Consider the following 21,238-nt stretch of genomic DNA (forward strand, 5'->3'; position numbering starts at 1 on the left):
TCTAAAACAGGACATTACAACACACCGCAACAGCCTCCTGTATGCCAGGCCAGCCTGGGTGGATCAATCACTTGGAAGGGCTGCACAGCTTGCCCACCAACTCACCTGAGCTCCACTCTGTTGAGTCCTCTGATTTCTTTAATTAGGAAAGAAGGAATGATAAATGGGTATTGTTTTTTGTCCTGCTGAAGTACCCCGGGACTCTGGATGAAGTGATGACAGGGCTGTGCTAGGAATGTGGTCAGGGAGGTGGAGAGTCCCTGAAGCTTTGCAGGCTCTGAAGATAAAGTATAAACAAGAGGAAGGGGGATCCCAGAGCACCAACAGTGTAGTCATTTGATAATGCATAAGTGTCTCATTTGTTCCAGCTTTTCCCTTTCTCCCCTGAGACCAATACCACTAGGAGCATGGCAAGAGGCTTCTCTCTTGGATGTATGCTCTGGATGTAGATCATGAACCCCCTCCTGTGTGCCCTCTGAAACACTCCTCACAAAGGTGCTAACACCTGTGCAAAGCAGGTTTGGGATCCTGCCACATCAGATCAAAGGGGTTTTACACCCCTCTGGCACAGTGCTGGTGGAAATGAGTAGTGCAAAGGCCTCTGAGAACTTTAATATACTTTGGCATCTCCTTTAATATAACAATTGACACGGCTGTGTGCAGAAATGCCTCTTGGCCTGGAATCAAGGTGCTGCCACAATGTCATCCTGAACAGGACACCAAAGCACGGCTGTGTCAGAGGGGTTTTGCAGGAAGCAAGGATGGTGTCTAAGGGCTGATATATTTTAATTTGAAACTGGGGACCCCATGGGGCTGAAGTTCACTTCACTTCACTGTGGCCTTGACCTGGCCCACAGAAGAGTCAAAGCTATGTTGAGTAGAAGAAACACGAAAACCCCAAAGTGAGCAGAGCCTCAGGAGCTTAGAGGGGGATGAGTGGTGTGCTGAAGGCACTTGGAGAGGCAGTTCATATAGACAACTGGGTTTCCTTTATCTACATCATTTTGAGGATGGATAGTATTTGCAGTATATAATCTTTGGCTATTCAGGATGTCAATACTGGTACTGCTGTATACAAACAAGGGTGAGACTGAGGTAAAGACCATTTCAACTGACTGCTTTAACATGGTGGTTATTTCCCATTATAACCTCAGGGTTGTATAAAAATACTTCAGAAGGCAGGACTGGCACCTCAGTGCTATTGCAGCAGTTCAAGATGGGCAATGTTAAGACAGCCCTGACAATGTAGCCACCAAACCCTCACCCATTGTCTGAGTGGTGCCTCTTCTTCCAGCCCAGAAACCACTCTTGGCAGGGAGAACAGCTGCTTTGTGCTGGGTGCTGGCCTCTTGTGAGCAGTAACATTTGGGTTTTTTGACTTAGAAGCTGATTTCCTTCAAGGGCCATCCTAGATGTAATAGGGATGCCACTTGAATGTTGTTTCCACCTTTTCTTTTTCTGTCTCAGGATGGTTTTTGAGTTTTCCCCTTTTCAGGAATACATGGATTTAGTGTGTTTGGGAACTGGTGCCATTTCAGGTCTAACAGGAAAAGGGTAAAGAGCTGCTTCTCTCACCTATTTTCCACCTTTGAAGAAATGCAGACCTGTCTCCTGGTTCAAGATGAGATGGAGTGCATATATACCCTCTAAATTTATATAAAAATAAACAATGATAACAAATGCTTTATGTTTATATATAAACAAATATATACCATGTATGTGTGCATATAAAAATACATACACCCCATTATTTAACCTTACAATTAATTCTGCAGTGGGAATGCACAAGTCTTTCAACATTGCTCTATGGCAGTGCAGTTCAAGAAACAGTGGGAATGGAAAGAAGAAACTGAGTCAGGATGGGCATCTCTTCTCTTGACTCCAGGACTACTCCAGCCATCACCATTTGTCCCTGCTCAACAGAAAAATCTCCCAAACCAGGGCAGTTTCTCTGTAAATTTCTCTCTGTAAATTTGCCAATGACAACAGATGCCCTGTGGCTTCCAGAACCCCTCAAACCCCTTGGTGTTCCCCCAGCTGTCGCTCAGGTGCTCAGGCACAGTGCAGTGCAGTTTGTGAAGTCTGACAGAATCACAAGCCTGCAGGGTGCAAGAAGCTTTTCCAGGCAGGGGGATGCCTTCAGAGGCTGAAACTTTTTTAGGCCAAACTTAATGTTAAAATTCCCTTCCTTTCCCTGCAAATACTGGGATAGTGCAATTTCAGAGGTACCTGTAAGAGTCACTAATTAACTGTGGTGAACTTGTCACAGCTCTGTTTCTTCCTCCGGCATCCAGTGCTTCTAGTTGTGGGCTGCTGTAATTCATGGTCGGGTCTAAGGGCATGGGGCCTCAAAATAACATGTGAGGACTTCTCCATGAATCCCAGATTTCTGGCACCTCTGATACTGAAGTCCCAGACAGGACTCTTGAGGTCTGCAGGCTCCTGGATTTTGTTTGGTAATGAACTAGAGCTCCCAAGATTTTTTGTCCATAGTGTAAAGCCTGCTGACTCTGGTCTGCCCACCTTCCCCCAGATCAAATTAAATCCAGTATTCCCCATTTTGGAGACCCATGCCTAGGTGATCTCCTTTTTGAGTTTCTGCAAGTGAATTGAAATGGAGCTGGGCTTTACATTTCCACTGCCCAAGAGCTGCTGGAACCAGACCTCCTGGATGTGTGTCAGACGCCCAGGACAGATCTCTTGGTGAAACAGGAGTTTCCTAGCTCTGGCTGGAAGTTGCCTGGAGGATGGACCCTGGTGCTGAGAAGAGAAGCAGCTCCACCCTTGAGGGCTGGCTGCCCATTGCAGCTCTGCCTCCCTCACCAAAGCTCTGCATTGCTCTTGCTCCTCCTTGCCAGCCAGGCTTGGCACTAGGTGAAATGTATAATGAGTTTAGATATTTTTGTGAGCATAAGCTTAACAAATCTGCAGTTGCTAACATGTTTCATCAAAAACTACAGCTCAGCAGTGTTTTCAATTTGAGTCAATGTGGCAAAGTCGATATTGAGTATCAGGAATTAGCTTGGCAGTCCCAAGTATTGGTGGTATTACAGGATTTCGTTTCTCTCTGCTCCTAGCTAAACTAGGATTTATTGTCCTCAAGATCTTGGACATACAGGTTTTAATACACTCTCTTGGGATCCTGTGAGTAATGTTGGGTATGATCTCACAAGAAGACATTGCTGCCTTCGGGTAAGTGCAGTGGAAAGCAATAATAATAATCTCAGCTCCTGTAGCTTCTATTGCTTGAGAGTCAAAAGTACTTTAAATACCATAAATAATTGAACATTCCAACTCTATGAAGCAGAGAAGATGCATCTCCATCTTTCTGATGAGCAGAATAAGGCAAAGGATGAGAAAAAAAAACAATGGCATTTGCACTTTCAAAAAATGCTTATTGGTTTTAGATGGTATGAAGGATTAGAACAAGACTTCACTTGTGGTTTGTTCCCTGCATGCTTTTAAGATTTAAACCCAGACAATGAATGGTGTGAATACAAGTGAGCTGAGAGGTAAAAAGGATGGACCAAAAATGTAACAGTGCTTAAAGTGAGAAATGGAGCCATGAAGAACAAAAAATGGATTGGAGAAAAATGATGAATGGAGAAGAGTGGTAGAGTAGGACATACATTGTAGATTGAAGGAAACTGATGAGGAATATTGAAATACTGGATTTTTTTTTTTTTTACTAAGTCCTCTTATACTATTTTAAAACTATACTGATCTTAAAGCATTAATGAGCCAGGGCTACACTTTGTCCATAGTATTTATTTTTATTTACTGGTATTCAGTATTGTGACAATTGTCGTGTTTCGGTCATGTTATCTCTTACTCTTGCTCCTAATGCTTCTTTTCCTGCTGCAAGCATAAGCTATAGTGACTTTTGTGTAAAGCAGATGTGGTCCAAGGGGGCTGAACTGCACCATGATGAAGTCAGTGGTGGAGCTGGGCTGGGAGCTGACATGGGCTGGTACCTGCTTGCATGCATTCACTGGCATGAGGAGGAATCATGCCATGGCATGAGTGGAATGAGCTACTGGGAAAGGTGCCTGAAGTAGCCAGCATCAATGAATTTGAGAGGCTGGAGAAAACAAAAAACAGAAAGAAACAAAATGCATGGAAATGGCATTCAGCTGAGTCAAATCTGGTCTGTTTGCCCTGGATTGGGTGTTCCCATCCCTGTCCCTGAAGCATCAACAGCCAGTGATGAGGTGTGGTCCTGACATGGCTTTGCCTGTGTATCTTTCCTTCACTGCAGCGCTGTAAATATGATGGAGTGCTGAGCAGAGGGAGAGGTCAGTGGCTGCTGGGCTGGGTCCCTCCGATGGGGAGATCTTTCTGGACACTGCTGATTGAAGGTCTCAGAAAGATGAATTGGCCCTGACCTGTCATACAATTGCAGGCACAACATGGTCTGGTGCACAGCACTAATGTACTGTGAAAGCATATTGTATCCAGCGGCTTGATGGCTGGTCCCTTACTGGTCATTGAACTCAGAAAGTTACGGAAAGGGAAGAGAGTTGGGTTGGAAGACGAAAGAGGGAAAGGAGAAGAAAAATGAGACTATCACAAATTTTTCTGATTTGCAGTTATCAATTCTCCAGTTATCCTGGCTTTAGTGTTTATCGTAAGGAACAAGCTTTTCTAAAGGGATGCTTGCTTTTTGGGATGCTTCTGGATAGGGAGTGTTCTGCTCCAAATACCTTCAGTTGCACCCTTTTAGGTGTCATACATATGTCTTGCTTTATTATTTCTCCTGAGTAGACATAGTTTTATTTTTCAATAAGTAATGATAACAGGAACATAAAAGTCCTTTACCATAGATCAGTGAGGAGAAGGGAGGGATCAACAGACAGGCAATTACAAAGAAGGAGACTCAAACCAAAGTTTTCTGGGTTCTCCTCTGTAATTTCTAATGGCCTGACCAGAACTTGCCTTTGACTCTTTGTGGCTTCAGTGGCCTCGTCATGCCTCTTTCCACATGCTAAACCCATTATCTCGGTCCCTTTCACTTCCAGATTAATTCCCTGTCTTATTTCATAGACAAGGCTGGCACTGTCACAGGGTCCCTTGGTGACTAAACCTCACTTTCCAAAATGCTACATAGCAGTGGAGAACAAGAGGCCATGAGGGATGTTGGTGGCTTGTGAAACGTGGCCCATCCATGTCTGTAGCACTGCAGCTTTGTCCTGGACCAGCTCACAGGATGCATCTCTCTCTCCACCCCACTACCTCCACTTAGCAGCTCTTTTGTCCTCATCACATCTTGGTGCTTCAGGCATCAAGTGACCTTTTCTGCCATTTCTGCTGTCTGTAACACCTTCATAAGAGTCTGATCAGGCCTGGTGAACCCTGACACTCTGCTTTAGGGCTGTTTCAGTTTTGCTGTAGCAATGCCATAATGAGCAGAGGCAGTGCATATTTTTTCCTACCTTGTCCCTGCTGCATGGGTTCCAAAACTGAAATGTGTACCCATGAGGATCTTTTTTAAGGGGTGGGCTGCTTTATGTTTTAAAACTGTATCCCGTGTCATACATTATATGTGAGAAGATAGGCAGCAAACTGGATGACTATGTCCAAAGTGCAAGTGTAGTTTGAGGCTGTCTCCCTCTGACTCAGATGCCCTTTCTAGAATTCTCAGACTTGCAGAAGAAGGAATCACTCAATTTTGGCCTAAAAAAGAAAATATTTTCTTTCCTGGTTATGGTATGTTTTAAAAAAAAAGATTCTGAATTAGCTTTTACATGGTTTATGTCTGGCGTTCAAATAATTTAACACTGTCTCTTGATGTGAGACTTTGAGTAATCAATGGGGATCTTGGCACTGGTGTGGAATTTGGCAGCTGCCTTTGAGAGCCAGTGCAGACTCTGTTTACCTGCTTTGTGTTTTCCCTTTAAGGAAATGATGCAGGGAATGAGCAGGTACTGAGTGAGGTGCATGAGAGAGCCTGAAAAAAATTAAATTTCCCATTAATTTCCACCATTGGAAATTAAAATTCTCCTTGTTTTTTAAATTTTGAAATTTATTGTATCAATCTGTCAGTGCACAAAATGCAGAGTTGATTACAGTTGAATAGAAAACCTCAAATTAATACATCACATAATGAAAAATGCCAAGGATGTGCTTTTCCAAACCATCCAAGTGAAGTTAAATGTGCGTTTTTCATGGTTATTAATGGATTGGAGGTATTTAAGTCTCTAGCTTTTGGAAATTGCGGTCTTTTATATCCTCATGTTATTAATGTGCTGTCGATTCCTGCTTGGAAATGAAAACTGGAAGTGGAGAATTAAGAATGGAAGGAAGGGATTGTCCAATGGATTTTCAGAGGGCTTCAGTTCTATTTGAGAGGCAAACCTGGCATTGCTCTGTGCAGCATTCTGCTGCCTGTTTAAACTGAGTCCTACACTTCAGGAGGCAAAGCTGCTGAATTTCAACCATGCTGAAATCCTGTGTCCCTTGATTTGGATGATCTCGCTCTGAGCTGAGATTCGGTTCTGAGGTGGGGCAGACAACAGTTGCAAGTGGGAAATGGTGTATGCCTCGTAAGCTTTGAAATCCCTTGTTTCAAGCGGAGCATACACATGCATGGAGTGACAGCTGTGGCAACTGAACCCTCCAGGTGGTGAGGATATTTCAGTCTCTGGCAGGGAGGACCTGTCTCAACCCTCTAAACTTCTCTAAGCAGGATGCAGGGGGAAGGGTGAGATCCTGGCAGGAGAATAGTGGCTCTGGCCTGGCTCCGCAAGTCAGGCTTGCAGAGAGGGGTGGCTGTGCCAAGCCTCTCTGCTCTGGCATTTAGAAGCTGGCACTGGGCAATGCCAGACTGACCTGCTGTCTCTCTTAATGGCTTTTGTGTGTGTGACACTGAGTCCTGCAGCTCTGCACGTGTGTGCCAGTCTGGGTAAGCAGGTCAGACCCGCTCCTTCGCTCCCTGCCCAGCCATTTCCTTCATTATCCCTCACTCATCCTGATGAGGATCCAAGGGGACTCGAATTATGAGGAGCAATAAACGCAGCTGAACTTTTCCTGCAGCAGAGGAAAGTCTCAAGGGGTGATCAGATAACCACATACAAGCATTTTCACGGTGGAAACGGTGAGTTGAGAGGGAGAAATGGTTTAGGCTGAATGAAGGCGATATTATTAAAGTTACAGGATAGCTGAGCAAAGAGAAAATTTAGGCTGAGTTTAGGGATATGTTTCAAAATATGAGCCATCTCCTAACAGTGGTAATCTTATTGTTTGAGTTGTTTCAGAGCAGGTAGTGTGCTAAAGCAGGTGCTGTAGACAGTAATCCTGAAGTGACTGGGGGAAGGGCAAGACTATTAAGCTGAGGATTTTAATTTTTGATTTCTATGAATCATTTGGTGTTGGTCTCAACAGAAGGTTGCTGGCTGTGGCTGTATAAGCTATCAGCTGTGATATGTAAAATATGTGGGTGGGAGGAAGTGGGAAGGACACTGGGAACTTACCCTTGGGCAAGCTTAAAATAATAAGACATAGTTCTTAATCTATTGGGAATTATATGGGTCTAATTGATGATCAAAGCATTTTTTGTACTGCCTTAAGTGCAGGGAGAGAATTGCTCTCCTCCTTTGCATGGGGTAGAGAAGGGGAAGTACTTTTTCACCTTATTCTTGCATATACCTGTTGGATAGACAGAGGCAAACTAGCCTCTTATGTATCTGACACTGCCCAAGTCAGGCAGGAGTTTGTACCTGGTTTAATAAAGAAAGAACAGCTCTGAAGAAAATAGAGACTAGAAGTAAACATATGTGCTGTTTTCCACCCAGTGTCTATGGAAAGGGAGCTAACAGTGAGGTAATGAGGGAGCTCCAAAAGCTTTGAAGGCTTTGGCTGGGGGTATGTGATGCATCCCCCAAAAGAACAAGGCTGACTTGGGAGAAATAAGGGAAAATTTGAAACATTTTGTATGTTAGCTAGGAATGGATCTGTGGGATTTTACAGGCATGGACAAAGGTACATATTGGAGAGGGAGTGATTGTGAAGAATAGAAAGAAGACCTGTCCAAAAGACCATGGAGGAATGTTTCTGCCACTGTTGTAGAAGCATTTATAGCTCAGAATGAGAATATAAGTGATGTCCAAAGATAGTTAAAACAAACTAAAACATATCAGTTTTCTTCTGAAACTACTGAAATGCCCTTGGAGGGCTGTTTACTCAGAGTCACCATAATAAACCCTTTTGGTCCAAGTGCTGGATTGTTGCATTCACCACTGTGTATGGCACTTCCATTGTCCCTAGTCTCTGCCATCTTTCTGCTCTGAATGTATGGAGATTTTCCTGCAGCATCATTCATTCTGTCTATCAGCACCTGAAGTGTGCAGGTGCTTTCAAGACACATTTATCGTGCCCCAGATCCATCCTCCTCTTCTTTGTGTCTGTTGACAAAATTCCTGGAACAACAAGGCTGTGAGCCAGAAGATTTATGGGCACTTATGTCACCTGTGTGGTAAGCAATTATACAGGAAACAACAGCACAAGAGTTGTCAATGTACAAATAGCCTGGGCTGAAGGTGTGGTAGGATCATAGTTACAGCAGGGCTAGAAGAAGAGGAATGCCTCTTTAGAGGTACACAACATGCAGCATGTCTACATTGCAGAGTAACCATGAGATTGAGAGGATGTCCTAAGCTGAAACTGGGTCATCAAAAATTAGAGAGATGGAGAAACTTAGGTGTAGATTGTGATGTGATTTATAGCTTTTAGCCTCTTTTTTTTTTTTTTTTTTTTTTTTTTTTTAATGAGTCTTCTTAACTCCTTCAGTTTGCCCATAAGGCAGGTAGTAGACAAAAAGATCAAAATGTCACCAGTCTTCTGTCATTGGTAAATACGGATATAGTGTTGTTCTTTGATCTGGACATATCCTTGTGGGAGAGCCCAGTAGCCATCTAGTGCAATGCTGACTTGCCTACAGCTTCTTTTAGTGCACTTGTTCTCTGGTGGTGTGTTGGATGCTAGGCCCAATGCACCTTTGAGGTTTTTAAAGTATTTCACAGATGAGATGGATTTCTTCCTACCTCCAACCTGATGCTGAAGCATAAGGATTTCTTTTGGGTTCATTGTCTGATACTGCTCAAACTGTCAGAGAAATGAAGGCAGTGTGAGTTGAGTTGCTGTCAAAGGTGAGCAAATGCTGATGTCTCTCACTGGGTCTGGCAGGACATCTGTCTTTAGGTAGTAATGGGACTGAAGGTGGTGATAGTGGTGAGGCCTGGAATTGGGTTACTCATAAGAGAAGGGTTGGGAATTAGCATTGCAGCTGGTACAGACACAAAATTAGCTGTGGAATCCAGATTTTGTGGCTTGAAGTCTAAGCAGTGCTTGGAGCATCAGAGCTCTCAGTGAGCAGAGCCCAAAAACCACTGGGGTGGGAACTTCCTTGTGGCCCTCCAATGAAGCACAGGAGGAAGAGGCTGGAGGTAGGCTTTTCATTCTCCCATATGGAGCCAGTATCCATGTGAAGTTCCCTTTGATGGTGGCTAGGGGCATTTTTCAGCCTCCTGTCCCAAGCATTGTCTTCCTATTAATTAGGAAAGCTGCCTTCAAGACAGCTTTTTGTCTGGAACTGCAGTATTAGATGACTTCTTTTTCTCTTGCTGTCTTGAGCTTGGAGATTGGGTTTGGGGAGCCTGCAAGCACCCTTCCTAGAGGGTATTGTGCAAGGCTACCCAGAAGGCAGGATTGCAGCAGGAGGAGGTACCAGTGTTAGCACACAACTGAACTACCCCCAAAACCCTGTGATCAGCCCTTGTTCTGCCTCAGTTTCTTTACCTGACCTGAATATGGCCTGGCTTTCCTGTACACTTCTGGAGTAGTAGGCTGTTTACAGTTAGCCTGGTTGAATGCACAGTGACCTATATGTGTACTTTCTGTATTTTGAAATATCATCCAGAACTATCTCTTAATGCTGAGCTGTATTTTGCCTGTGCAGCCTAATAATTTTCTATTAATACTTATCTTAGGTCTGATCCACATAAAAGTGCAGTGTCAAGTAAGGTTCTCATGATATTTTTAAGCAATCTAACCTTTGGTCCTGGCTAAATTCCAATTGGAATAATTACTGTCTGACTACCTACATTCCTCTTGCATTTTCAATGGGAGAAGTTAGCTTTTACTTCCCATTTTGAAAGTGATTGTGTAACATTGCTCTGCAGTAAGTACACGTTGCATTCCTCTACAGTGGTGGATATATTTTATTGGTAAGTAAAATAAGATTATAGAGGTATAATGATTTTACTGGCATGTTTATACCTAAATATAGATATGTCTGTAAAACCACTTTATCTAATGGCCCTACCATATATTATTTTCTGGGGAGTCAGAGACAATATAATAGTGTGCAGTAATGTGTAAAGGATTTTACGTACCAGTCTGGAGTTTGGGATTTATTAAATTGTTTCAGAGTGCCATAATCACAGAAAATACTTCAAACACTGTGTTGCCCCACGCCACCTCTAAAGGAAAATCTGTTCATGTAAAATACTTGGTAATAGAATATACTTGCATGTTTTTATAATCATTCTTGACTGTAAAATTATTAAAATTTCTTGAAACAACAAAAGAGTAAATGCCATGTTTTACAGCTATAGCCTTGTCAGGTGCTTATGAATTTCTTTGTGTGTGAATTTCTCCATTCCACTTTCACTGGAAACAGGAACACACTTAGATGGAGGTCTGTATGCTGTCTCCAGTGCTTTCTTAATTGAGTACTGTGAATGTTTGCACTTGAACACTGTGAAAGTCATGAACAAAGCTTGTTGCTCTGTATGCAGAAACACATTTTCACAGTAGTTCTGGGGTCCTCTTAATCTGATAATAAGTCTGTGGTGGTTGATGCCTGCCTTGTCTGTACCAGCACACACTGAAAAGGGGCCTGCAGTGAGCCAGACCAGAGGAGGAACACGAGGTGAGGTTGGTGTTGGGATGTCCTTTCTGTCCCTTTCTCTAACAGCCAGCACATGCATGTGAGCAGCTGTGTGGAGAGTGAACAGCTACTGATGTGAACACAAGTCAGCTCCAAGGAGGGAAGAGATTGTAACACCATGAGCATCCCTGATTTAGTCTTTGAGCAGCTCACCTCTGTGCTGCCTTGTGGGAGCTGAATGGTGAAAACCACACTCAGCCCTGGGCTGGGTGTGATTTATTGATGTTCTCCTGCCTTATCACATCCCCAGCTCCCATCCTATGAGGTAGCCCAGCCTGGACCTGGTACCTGCTATTCCCTTAGGAGAACACTGCTGTCTGTCACACAGACTGCCCATGGAGCACCTGAAAGACATTGTGAGCCTGACAGAGGTGTTATGTGTGAGTGAGAGATGGAGAGGGAGATGTCTTGGCTGGTACAACACAGACTACCTAACCATTGCTCTGCCTGATACAGAGAGGGCTTATGGCTGAGGACCCAAACTGGAGATGGCAGGTTGGCTACCAAGCCACAAACAACCTCCTCTTTGAATGAGCTTCTTCCTAGCCCTGGCTGCTCCCTGCACATCTGGCCAAAGCCTGAGGACCTGGCACTAAGCAGATAACCCCATCTTATATTGAATGGAAAAATCTGCCTGGGTGGGGCACAGACACCTAACAGATTGGCACCTATGTGCTCTTCAGGATCTGGGCTCACTTCTCCTGCTTGGAGGTAGATCCTAGATATCTATTTGCTTTAATACAGGTGGAGAGTAGGGGATAGGTTTCTTTGCTGCCATTTTTCCCACTTGGAGAAGCACGTGCTGACAGCTGCCATGACTGCCTGTATAGCTCCTGCTTGAATGCTATCTGAGCCCTGGATTGGAAGGCCCTATAAATTATTCCTGGTGGGAAAGGGGCTGGGAAAACCTACACTCTCCTCCCTGGGCATCACAACTAGCCATTGCCTAACCAACCATAATACACTGTATGAGGTGATGCAGGGGGACTGCAGGAAACATATTTTAAGAGAACAAATATAGCATTTAAGTGAGTGAGCAAGAGAGTGAGAGACAGAGAGTGTATAGAGTGCATTAAAGTTAATAAAGCATTGCAGAAATGAGGACTGCATTTTACTGTGAAGGAATCTAATTTAGTGACTCGTAATTGGAGGATAACAGTTATACTGGAATGAAGTTAACTGTTCATTTTGCCAAACTCTCAAAGTCTCTTGGTTCTCCTTGTGAGCATCTCTCAGAAAGTGAATCCTTTGGAGAGCTTAGAATCGATTGGTGCTTCACACCCGCAGTCCCTTTCAGCTTCTTAAGTGGATTTGGTTTCTCTGGTGCATATTTATGATCTATTTTATTATCTGCTTATTTATTTGGTAATCTCAATGCAGGATACGTCCTCTCTGCTTAGCATGACAATGAGGGAGCAGGTGTTGAGCCTGTGTGTTCTCCTGGGCATGGCAAGATGGGGCCTCCTGGGCCTTTTCCCTGGGGGTGGCTAGTGTCAGCGAGGGTTGTTTTTGGACCTCCTGCTTCCATAAAGTTTTGCCAGCTTTTGTCCCTGCTGCTGTGGCTTTCTGTCAGTTTGATAGAGGCATGTGTAGCAATGGACAGTATGGAAGGGTCCCGTTCTTGGACACCCAAGACCAGAGGTGTAGCACAAAGAGGTGCAGGGCTGGGGTATTTATTTCAAGTGTGCCTGGCTGCTGAAGAACAGAATTCTGGGCATGAGTAGCTACGCAGGACCTGTTGTGTTGAGGGAAAATCTTCTTTAGTTTGAAATGCCTGAAATCTCCTTGGGACATCAATGTGGCCCTGGGTGGGCACACCAAGCAGTGCTACCTCCAACAGATGTGGTGGGCAGATGGGGGGGCACTGTTCTGTTGTCTCTGATATTTACACTGCATGGGTGCAGTGTGAGAATTAGTTCATTAGTGTTTGTAGAGTGCCTTGAGGATGAAAAATGCTGTGGAAATGTGAACTATTATTAAAGCGGGACCGAATAAAGAAAGAGCGAGGAACAGTCCCACAGGGAACTGTCCCACTCAGGCAGGGGCTAGAGAGATCACCTCATCAGGTTTTTTTTTCATTTCTGCTGTTGTGATTACAAAATAAAGTGGACATGCTCAGGGAGAAGATTAACGTAGCATGCCTGGCTGTAGTAGCTAAGGGTGAACCATTGTAAGCTCTGTTGGCATTTCTACTTCTGTGCAAACATAGCTGTCATGTGGACTTGGGGGATCCTGATCCAGTTTTGGCCATGACAGCTGGGAAATTCCGTATTCCTGTTTTTCTTTCCTTTTTTTTTTTAAGAATCCTGTATTGGTGAAAAGCATATGGCTAACTGTATTATACACTGAAGCTGTGTGAGTCCTGATGGTGTATGCAATGGATACACACATACATATGCATCCAATGGCCTTGCCATTTGTCCTCACTTTATTCTGGAAGGACTGTGCTGAGAAAGGAAAAGGGAGTCCCTATATGCCTGGTCTCCTCAATCTCCCTGCCTGTACCTCCAGCACAAGTCCAAACTGATTGCAAGCACCAGTCATTCCTTTGTGTTGAGGGTGAGCACTCTGACATGGGCTTGACATAAGCAATTAATTTCACAAAGACAGCTGATCAGCTGTCAAAGGACAATCCTCTATCACTTTTGACTCAGGTCTCAAAGTGACACAGGACCTGAGAGATGGCATGATCCCATCTTCTGCTCACAGCGTTTCTCTTAAGTGATGCCAGACTCTGAAGTAGGGGCTGGTCTGACCCCCCAACTTTAACAGAGCCCTGAGTGTAGCCAAAGGCCTCGGCATCAGGCCAGAAGGATTCTTGGGAGGAGAGCTAGGGGCTGAGCAAGATCAATGGATCTACCTTGAAGGCTGAGTGCATGACTTGTCAATTAATCATTTTGTTCTACTTTCCCCCTTTTTTCTTCCTCACTCAGGGAGTGTAAGAGTCGAAGATGAGGCCCAGGGCGGAGTGCTACTCTCCAAGGTTTTGGCTGGTGCTGGCAGTCCTCGCAACAACAGGGAGCGGGGCCCATGCCCAGAAAAGCCACCCGAGCATTGGCATTGCAGTCATCCTGGTGGGGACCTCAGACGAAGTGGCCATCAAAGATGCCCACGAGAAAGATGACTTCCACCACCTCTCAGTGGTGCCTCGGGTGGAGCTGGTGGCCATGAATGAGACAGATCCCAAGAGTATCATCACCCGCATCTGTGACCTCATGTCTGACCGCAAGATCCAAGGGGTGGTATTCGCTGATGACACAGACCAGGAAGCCATTGCCCAGATCCTGGACTTCATCTCTGCCCAGACCCTCACTCCCATCCTGGGCATCCATGGAGGCTCCTCTATGATCATGGCAGATAAGGTAAATTTAAATGAGCTTCCTTCTGTTGCAGACCTGTGCATCCAAACTTAAAACAAAGAGAAATATCTTATTCTGTGATCCGCAGGTGGTGTCTCCTGGGGCCGAAGGCTTGGGGGATTAGACAGCTACAGATTCAAAGACAGATTAAAAGAGCTAACTGTGTGTAGCACTACTGAGAAGAGCCTATTAATCATGAGGAATTATCTGCAACAGAGAAAAACTGAGGAGGGAAAGAAGCAGGTAGAGGAGACCCACAAAAGAATCAGCCCTTTTCTTCTTCCTTAAGAAGGGCAAAGAGCCCCTGACAATTGTAATTTTTTTAAAGGTCTTATTTTTGCTTGTGTTTTACTTTAGAAGAGCCAGGGATCATAGCCTGGGTTTTTTCCTGCATGTAGCTGGAGGACATTGTGGTATTTTCAGGGATGCTTAATACAGCTCTTACATCTTAATTGGAATATAATTGAATCTTTAATAAAGCTATCCTCTCCATAAAGTGTTCATTAGCTCCTGAAGTTAAATAGGTGTTAGCTGAAGTGACTAACCAGTCTGAACCAGTCCAGCTAAGTCTTTCTTTTTTTCGACTGCACTACTTTATTCCTTCATGTCACAGACATTTCATTGTTTTCCCAGGCCCTAGCCACTCTCTAAAGAATTACTACACAAACGAGCCATCCTACTACTGCTTTTGAACAGGGCAAGATGCAGAGAGGGAGTAGCATCTTTGGCCAGCTAATAACTCATTGTAAAGCCTCCATGGGGTGCAGGTGGACCTGATACAAATCTTCCACCTTTCATGAACAGGACATGCAGCAATTCACACCTGAATGTGCATTTGGCCAGAGAGCGAGGCTAACAGTGGCCTTGGGCTACTCTTGGCCAGTGGGAATATGTGAAAAGATGGCTGTCCCTTTTCCTGCAGGCTTGAAGCCGGTCAAGGCCAAGGCTTTTATTGAGAAGACCTCACAACCATTCTTTATGCATCCCAACGAAGTAAATAGGGACACAAGCTGACAGTCTTTTTCTTTTACAATTGCTTTTAAGTGACTCTGAGACATTTAACTAGGCAGAATCAGGCCTGATGGAATGAAGGGTGAGAAATGACCTGGCTGCTATGGCAGCTTTTCCTCAGAAAGAGATCTAGTGAGATGAGAAATCCAGGCACATTTTCTTTTATTTACCTTGCAAGTAAGCAATCCATGCAGGCTATTGAAGGTGCTAACAAGTTATTTCCTCACTTTTTGACCAACCGTTCAGTTGCCAAATAACACACGGTTAGTATGCAGTGTTATTTTCTCGTATTGGCCTTTAAACTGAAATGGTCACTGAATAATCACAGGCCTTTTTTCTCTCACCCCTTGAATAGTTGCACATGTGCTGAAGTTCCACTGCCCCATTCCACCCAGAGTGAAGCTTTTCTGCTTTGGAGGCCAAGCAGGCAGCAATGCTGCATGTTGATGCCTGCAGTGTTGCACAGTCTATGTCTGTGCAAAGGAGGGTTGGAAGCAGTGCTCAAGTGCTGCATTTCACACTTGGGGTGACATCTTACATCTTTGAACAAGTGTAAGAGTTACTGACAGAAGACCTCCTAAGCACTAGGAAAAGTCCTTGTGACTTTGAACATGGCAGGCCAAATTCTGATTCCAGATTCCTGCAGTGCAAATCCAGCATGGCCCCATTGCCTTTGGCAGGATTAAATCAGATTTATGCTGCTGTAACTCAAGGAGAAATTTGGCCTATTGAACTTTGAAAAGATTTTTCTTTCTACCTGTCCCTAGTCTCTCCTTGGGAAGGCAGCATCTCCTTCTACTGCCCTGTGTACCCCACTGGCTCACTTCTAAAGAGCATTCTGGCAGGCAGGCAGGCAGCCCACAGGGAGCTCAGAGGTGGAAGCTTATGAATGGAGACTTCTGTTTTACCAATGTTTTTCTTTTTTTTTTGGTAGTTTTGCAGACAGGAGGTTTTTGCAGGTAATGTACAAAGATTTGCGGTTTTAAGAAAGGCCAAGGTTTCTTTGAAAAATAATTTAAAAAGGCTGACCTTTACAACTTCTGATCCACAGGTGTGTAATCTTTAATGGATAATATTTATTTGACGAATTGAATTAAAATATGGTAGAGTGTAAATACACTGAAATTCTACTAAAAATACTGAAGTCAGTCTGGTAAGTCCTTCAGCAATTTATTTTCCATAGAGGGCCTTGACAGAGGCTTTTCTTTAAGTGACTCTTAGTCATGCTCTTTGCAGATGAGTTGTGTGGCTGAGGTTTGCTCCTGCAAGCATGGAATGCTTCTTTCAGCATCCCTTCAACGCCCACAGCAGTCAGCTGTGATTGAACTTGCTCAGCATTTCACAGGTTCAGATCTGCGCTTACAGCTTTGTTATGCTCCCCGTGTGTTTGTGATCAGTAGTACCAATGCAAACCTAAGGAATGCTAGAAACCATGAATGTCTTGGTGTGACAGATGAGCCCCTCTTCGCTGGGGTTTAATGCAAAAACACTCCCCAGTCAAACCACCTTTCCTGGAGCAGCATGTGAAATTCTTTCACCTTCAGTGAGGGTTTAGTTAAGTGTTCTGTTAGGAAATGTGGGTCATGTGTAAAAAGGGCTTTTTAATGTACCATGCAGCTGGTAAATTGAGGCACAAGAGGGCAGACAAGAAGAAAAAGAAAATTAGGATTTCAAGCCCAAATTTTCTCTTGTCCTGTATATAAAGACAGAAATATTGTATAATGTGCACTATGTACTGGCTTTATCTCAGTTAATATTAATCTAGAAGTTTGCTACCCACCAGCTGGAGGTCTAGGCATCAGTGGTAATGGAGACACCAGCTGAGGATAATTCACCCCACCCAATTCAGGGTGCAGCAAAATGCTCATGGGATAGTCCTGTGTCTCCTCACTGGTTACTGAAGAAGGCTGTGCCTCAAGTTAAATGCCATGAATCCTGCCTTAGGTGTGACATAGCAGGTGGGGAGGTATGTTGATGAAAGTGTAACATCCTTTTTTCCTGATTTTTTCAAACTCACATTCCTTAATACTGTACTTGATTAGATTTTTTAAATAATATATAGTTTGTTTTCCCTGTATTTTGCCTTTTTCCTCTGAAAAATAAGTATACAAAAATCGACATGTTTTTGCTGTTTTTACTCTTTGGTGCTTGTGTGTCTAATTCCACCTGTTTACCTGTTACAGAGTGTTACATTTAATTTCTGACTAATCTGGCATAAGAAGAATGTGACCAGATGATCTGTGTGCACACTGTGATCTGGGTTCAGTTCCAGGAAAGCAGTGAAGCAGAGACACACGATGTGCCTCACTCAAGCTCTGGAGAGGCTCCTTTGCAGAGTGAGGGTTCTGTCACAGCCAGTTCGGTCCCTTGAGCTGGATAAGCATGCCAGCAGTGACTCCAAATGGAGTGAAGTGCAGCAGTCCTTTTGTTGGGGCTGGGTGGCCTGGGAGTGATGGCTAAGGGGTCCAACAAACCCCAAATTAGTTCCTCTCAGAGGAGCAAGGCTGTAGCTCTGGGATGGGGTAGAAGAGTGCTCACACTGTTTCAGCTCAGTAAGAAAACACTTTATTTTGGTGCTGATTCCTTGAAAAGGACTAGGGCAATGGCATCATCTCACCAGGACCTGGGATTAGAAAGGCAATACCACTGACCACTGGTGATCTATGTTTAATCCAAAATAGATGAGATAGAGAGGAGAGAAATGTGTACCACTGCCAGTGTTAGGTTTCTGTGGTCCAAAACCTTTGCTCTGGAAGCTTGCTGGTCCCTTCAGTTTGCCTGATGTTGCTGCGATGACCTGACTTTGAACAGCTTTGTGTTTCCTGATTTTAAGCATTAGTTTGTATTGTCTAGAGGACTGCAATGCACTTTTGACCAGAGAGCATATCTGCTGGCCTTCCAGCACTGAAGATAATTTCTTGTTTCCCCCCAATTGTTTTGAAAGCAGAAATTAAATTGTATGAGTATGCCCTGTGTTAGGAGACTGATGGTGAAAGTAAATCTTCAAGACTGCAAACCAAGCTTCAGTTCAGATAACCACACAAACCAGTATCTCGGGTTGCCTGAAACTGGAAATCTGAACTAGCTTTCCTTCATTTTCATTTCCATATTACCTAAAATCAGTTCTGCCCAGAGCTAGGAGGTAAAGGAACAATCACAAAAAAAAAAAAAAATTATGAATGTACATTTATAGGTATCTCAAGGGAAGGGTGAATTGTTATTCTGATTTACAAAACTTACTGCACTGGAAAAGATTTAGCTTCTTGACTAAAAAATGACTACACCATTTGGCTGACTGGTCTATTTTGTAATGATAGACTATTTATTTGTTTTAAAATAACAGAAAAAGGCAACTTGGTTATAATGAATGCAGAAAAGGTAAGAACAGAAAATTATTTGAGTTCGCTTATAGCACAGCTGATGGCCATCATTTTTGCTGGAACTGTTCCTCATTACTTCTCAACAGTCACGTTATTTTGCCAGAGCTTCTTGTCCTGTGCAGCTTTATAGTAACACAATGGTGCACAGGCAGAAGAGGAAAAAGGTCTTGGGAGAAGAAGATGGTTATGTTTTCCCAGGTGAAAATCAGTCTTCTCTGTCTCTGCATCCCTTGCTATTCTCTCCAGGGCTTGCCCACACAGGGATACACACAGTGTGCATCAGCATGCTGATGGAAATAAAATGGTAGGAAAGAGGGATCTATTACTCAGCTGTGCCAGTAATACCATTTGTATAAAAGCTGCATAAAACGAACCTGAAATTTAACATCTGTTCTGGGCCAGATTCTCCTTCCTTTTTTTCACACAGCATGGAGCTGGCTTTTCTCTCACTCCCTCCACTAGCCTGTTCTTTTTTCTGTTTATACCAAAGCCATGATGTTTTCTCTGCCTTTGTACCCCCACTTCATAAATCCCTGTCCCCTTTATTTTGGTTTCTGGTGCAATTTCCAAGACACCACATTGTATCTCTCCTTCAATGCCAAAGGTTGCTGTGATCACTCTGTGTTTGGGCCATGCTGCTGCAGCTGTTTCTTTCATTGCTTTGGTATTTTGGTGGAAAGCAGGTCCAAAGTTGGACAGAGGGAGTAAAGCACCAGGGAAGGATCATTGCTGCTGGCCAGAGTGCAGCAAAGTGATGCTGCAGGTACAGGGAAGCCAAAACTAGTTGGATAAGCTGAGCACCTAGATACACACTGAAACCAGGACAAAGTCAAAGACACTGGGACAGTGCTGCTAAAAGCAGAACATCTGTAATTAAAAGGAAAGCACTTTCACTCTTAGGTTTTCAAAGGTTAAGTAAGAGGGATGCATAGGGAATGAAAACCTCATTTTTTGGGTGTAAATCTGTTTCATTTCCATTAGGGATGACATCTGAAGTTTTTCAAGCCCTTGTGTGAAGGAAATTCAGTTAAAAAAAAATTAAAAAAGGAGTTAAAGTACCCTTTGAATGGATTATAGGAATTGAAGTAAAATAAATTCCAAACAAAATGCTGCTTAGAAGCGGGGGAAAAGGCACATTTTGATCTGCAGACATTGAAAGATTTTTATCCCTTTCTCCTGCAAAACAAATTTATATGCAGTTCATGTAATTTCACAAAGTGTTTTCATTTCTCTGAAACTGCATTTGATGACAGTAATAGTTTAAATGTTTCTTAAACTTATCTAGTGATTAGCAAAGATGAGTTTGATTTTAAAAAATAAAAAGAAATCAGCAGCTTCCCTCCAAGCTCTTAATAATTTTATTAAGGACATGATTAATACACTTCTTTTGCTTTTAGTACTCTGTTGTTTCCTTTTGCTGCCAAAATAAAGCTCTCTGTAGCTCACAAATAACAAAGTAAATATAATGTGCTCTCAAATTACAAGTCTGCTGCAAAGGTTGGGGAAGAGTAATAAAAGGTAAGTCACAGAGACACAGAAAATAAAAGCCAGTATTGTATGCCAGTGTTGTTTTTCCCTTGTATACACATGTAGTAAAAAGCCAGGTGGGTCTGTAATTTATGTTTACATCTGTGTCTAATCAACCCATGCAAAATAACATTTTTTTATTCATGTAAAGAAAGGAAATGTGGGCAGCATATTTTTGAAAGCTTAACACCTGAAAATTTCCCTAGGACTATTTTTATTACTTTACAAATAAATTACAGCACTTAAAAATCCTCAGATATTAGGAAACCTGGAAACAAACTTTTGCGAGGTCTAAGCTCTCCCCAGGGACATGAAATCCTTAAATGTGAACTCCTATTTTCTAAACAAGAGCTCAAGTACTCTCATTAGTATTATTCCAATGAAAATATGACTTTTCAAAGACATGTATAATTTCTTTTATTAATTATCCTATTAAAATAGAGTGCTTTTTATGTGTTTTTGGGGTTTTTGTGGGGTTTTTTTGTTTGTTTGGTTTTTTTTAATTTTTAAGGCTTTTCTCAAGTTCATCTCCAATTTTCTTGGGAGGAACCTAATTTCAAGGCTGTCACTTTTTTCTGGGGTATTGTTTTCAGGAGTCGCAGGAAAAAAAAAAAAGTGGAGTTGATTCCTTTCTTTTTGCTTTATCGCTTAAGAGCAACAAGAAAGCCTCTTAAAAAAAAAAAAAAGAAAACAATTCTTATGGCAGTGTAACTTTCCATGAAATATCCCTATTTCTTTTTCCCTCCTAATAATTTATCCTGGATAAATTCATGTTTGCCCTGAGCTGTGGACACCTGATGCTTGAAGGTGTTACCTGAGTTTGGGTGGCACGGAATTGGGAAGGAGGAAACCGGGTACCCTGGGGAGACGATGGCCACACCGAGGTGTGGGTGCTTTCCTCTAGCAGAAGTTGTCTCAGACAACAAATGTCAAACAAAAGTGAAGTCTGATTCCTTCACAGCAGCCTTCTGCAGCTATTTATAAGCTGTTTTGTTTCGGGTCATAGGATTTTTCCT

The 21,238-nt window shown here is 43.1% G+C and overlaps 1 protein-coding gene across 4 annotated transcripts in view; it reads left to right on the forward strand.

Moving 5' to 3' along the window:
- GRIN2B (glutamate ionotropic receptor NMDA type subunit 2B) overlaps positions 1-21,238 on the forward strand; it is a 208,758-nt gene that overhangs the window by 22,998 nt on the left and 164,522 nt on the right. For all 4 annotated transcript variants that reach the window (XM_074539485.1, XM_074539487.1, XM_074539486.1 and 1 more), the window contains one exon: positions 13,879-14,307. In XM_074539485.1, the coding sequence (XP_074395586.1) occupies positions 13,897-14,307 (411 nt within the window). In that variant the 5' untranslated portion in view covers positions 13,879-13,896. The remainder of the gene's footprint in view (positions 1-13,878; positions 14,308-21,238) is intronic.

The sequence above is a fragment of the Zonotrichia albicollis genome, chromosome 4, assembly GCF_047830755.1.
Source record: "Zonotrichia albicollis isolate bZonAlb1 chromosome 4, bZonAlb1.hap1, whole genome shotgun sequence".
Lineage (NCBI taxonomy): Eukaryota > Metazoa > Chordata > Aves > Passeriformes > Passerellidae > Zonotrichia > Zonotrichia albicollis.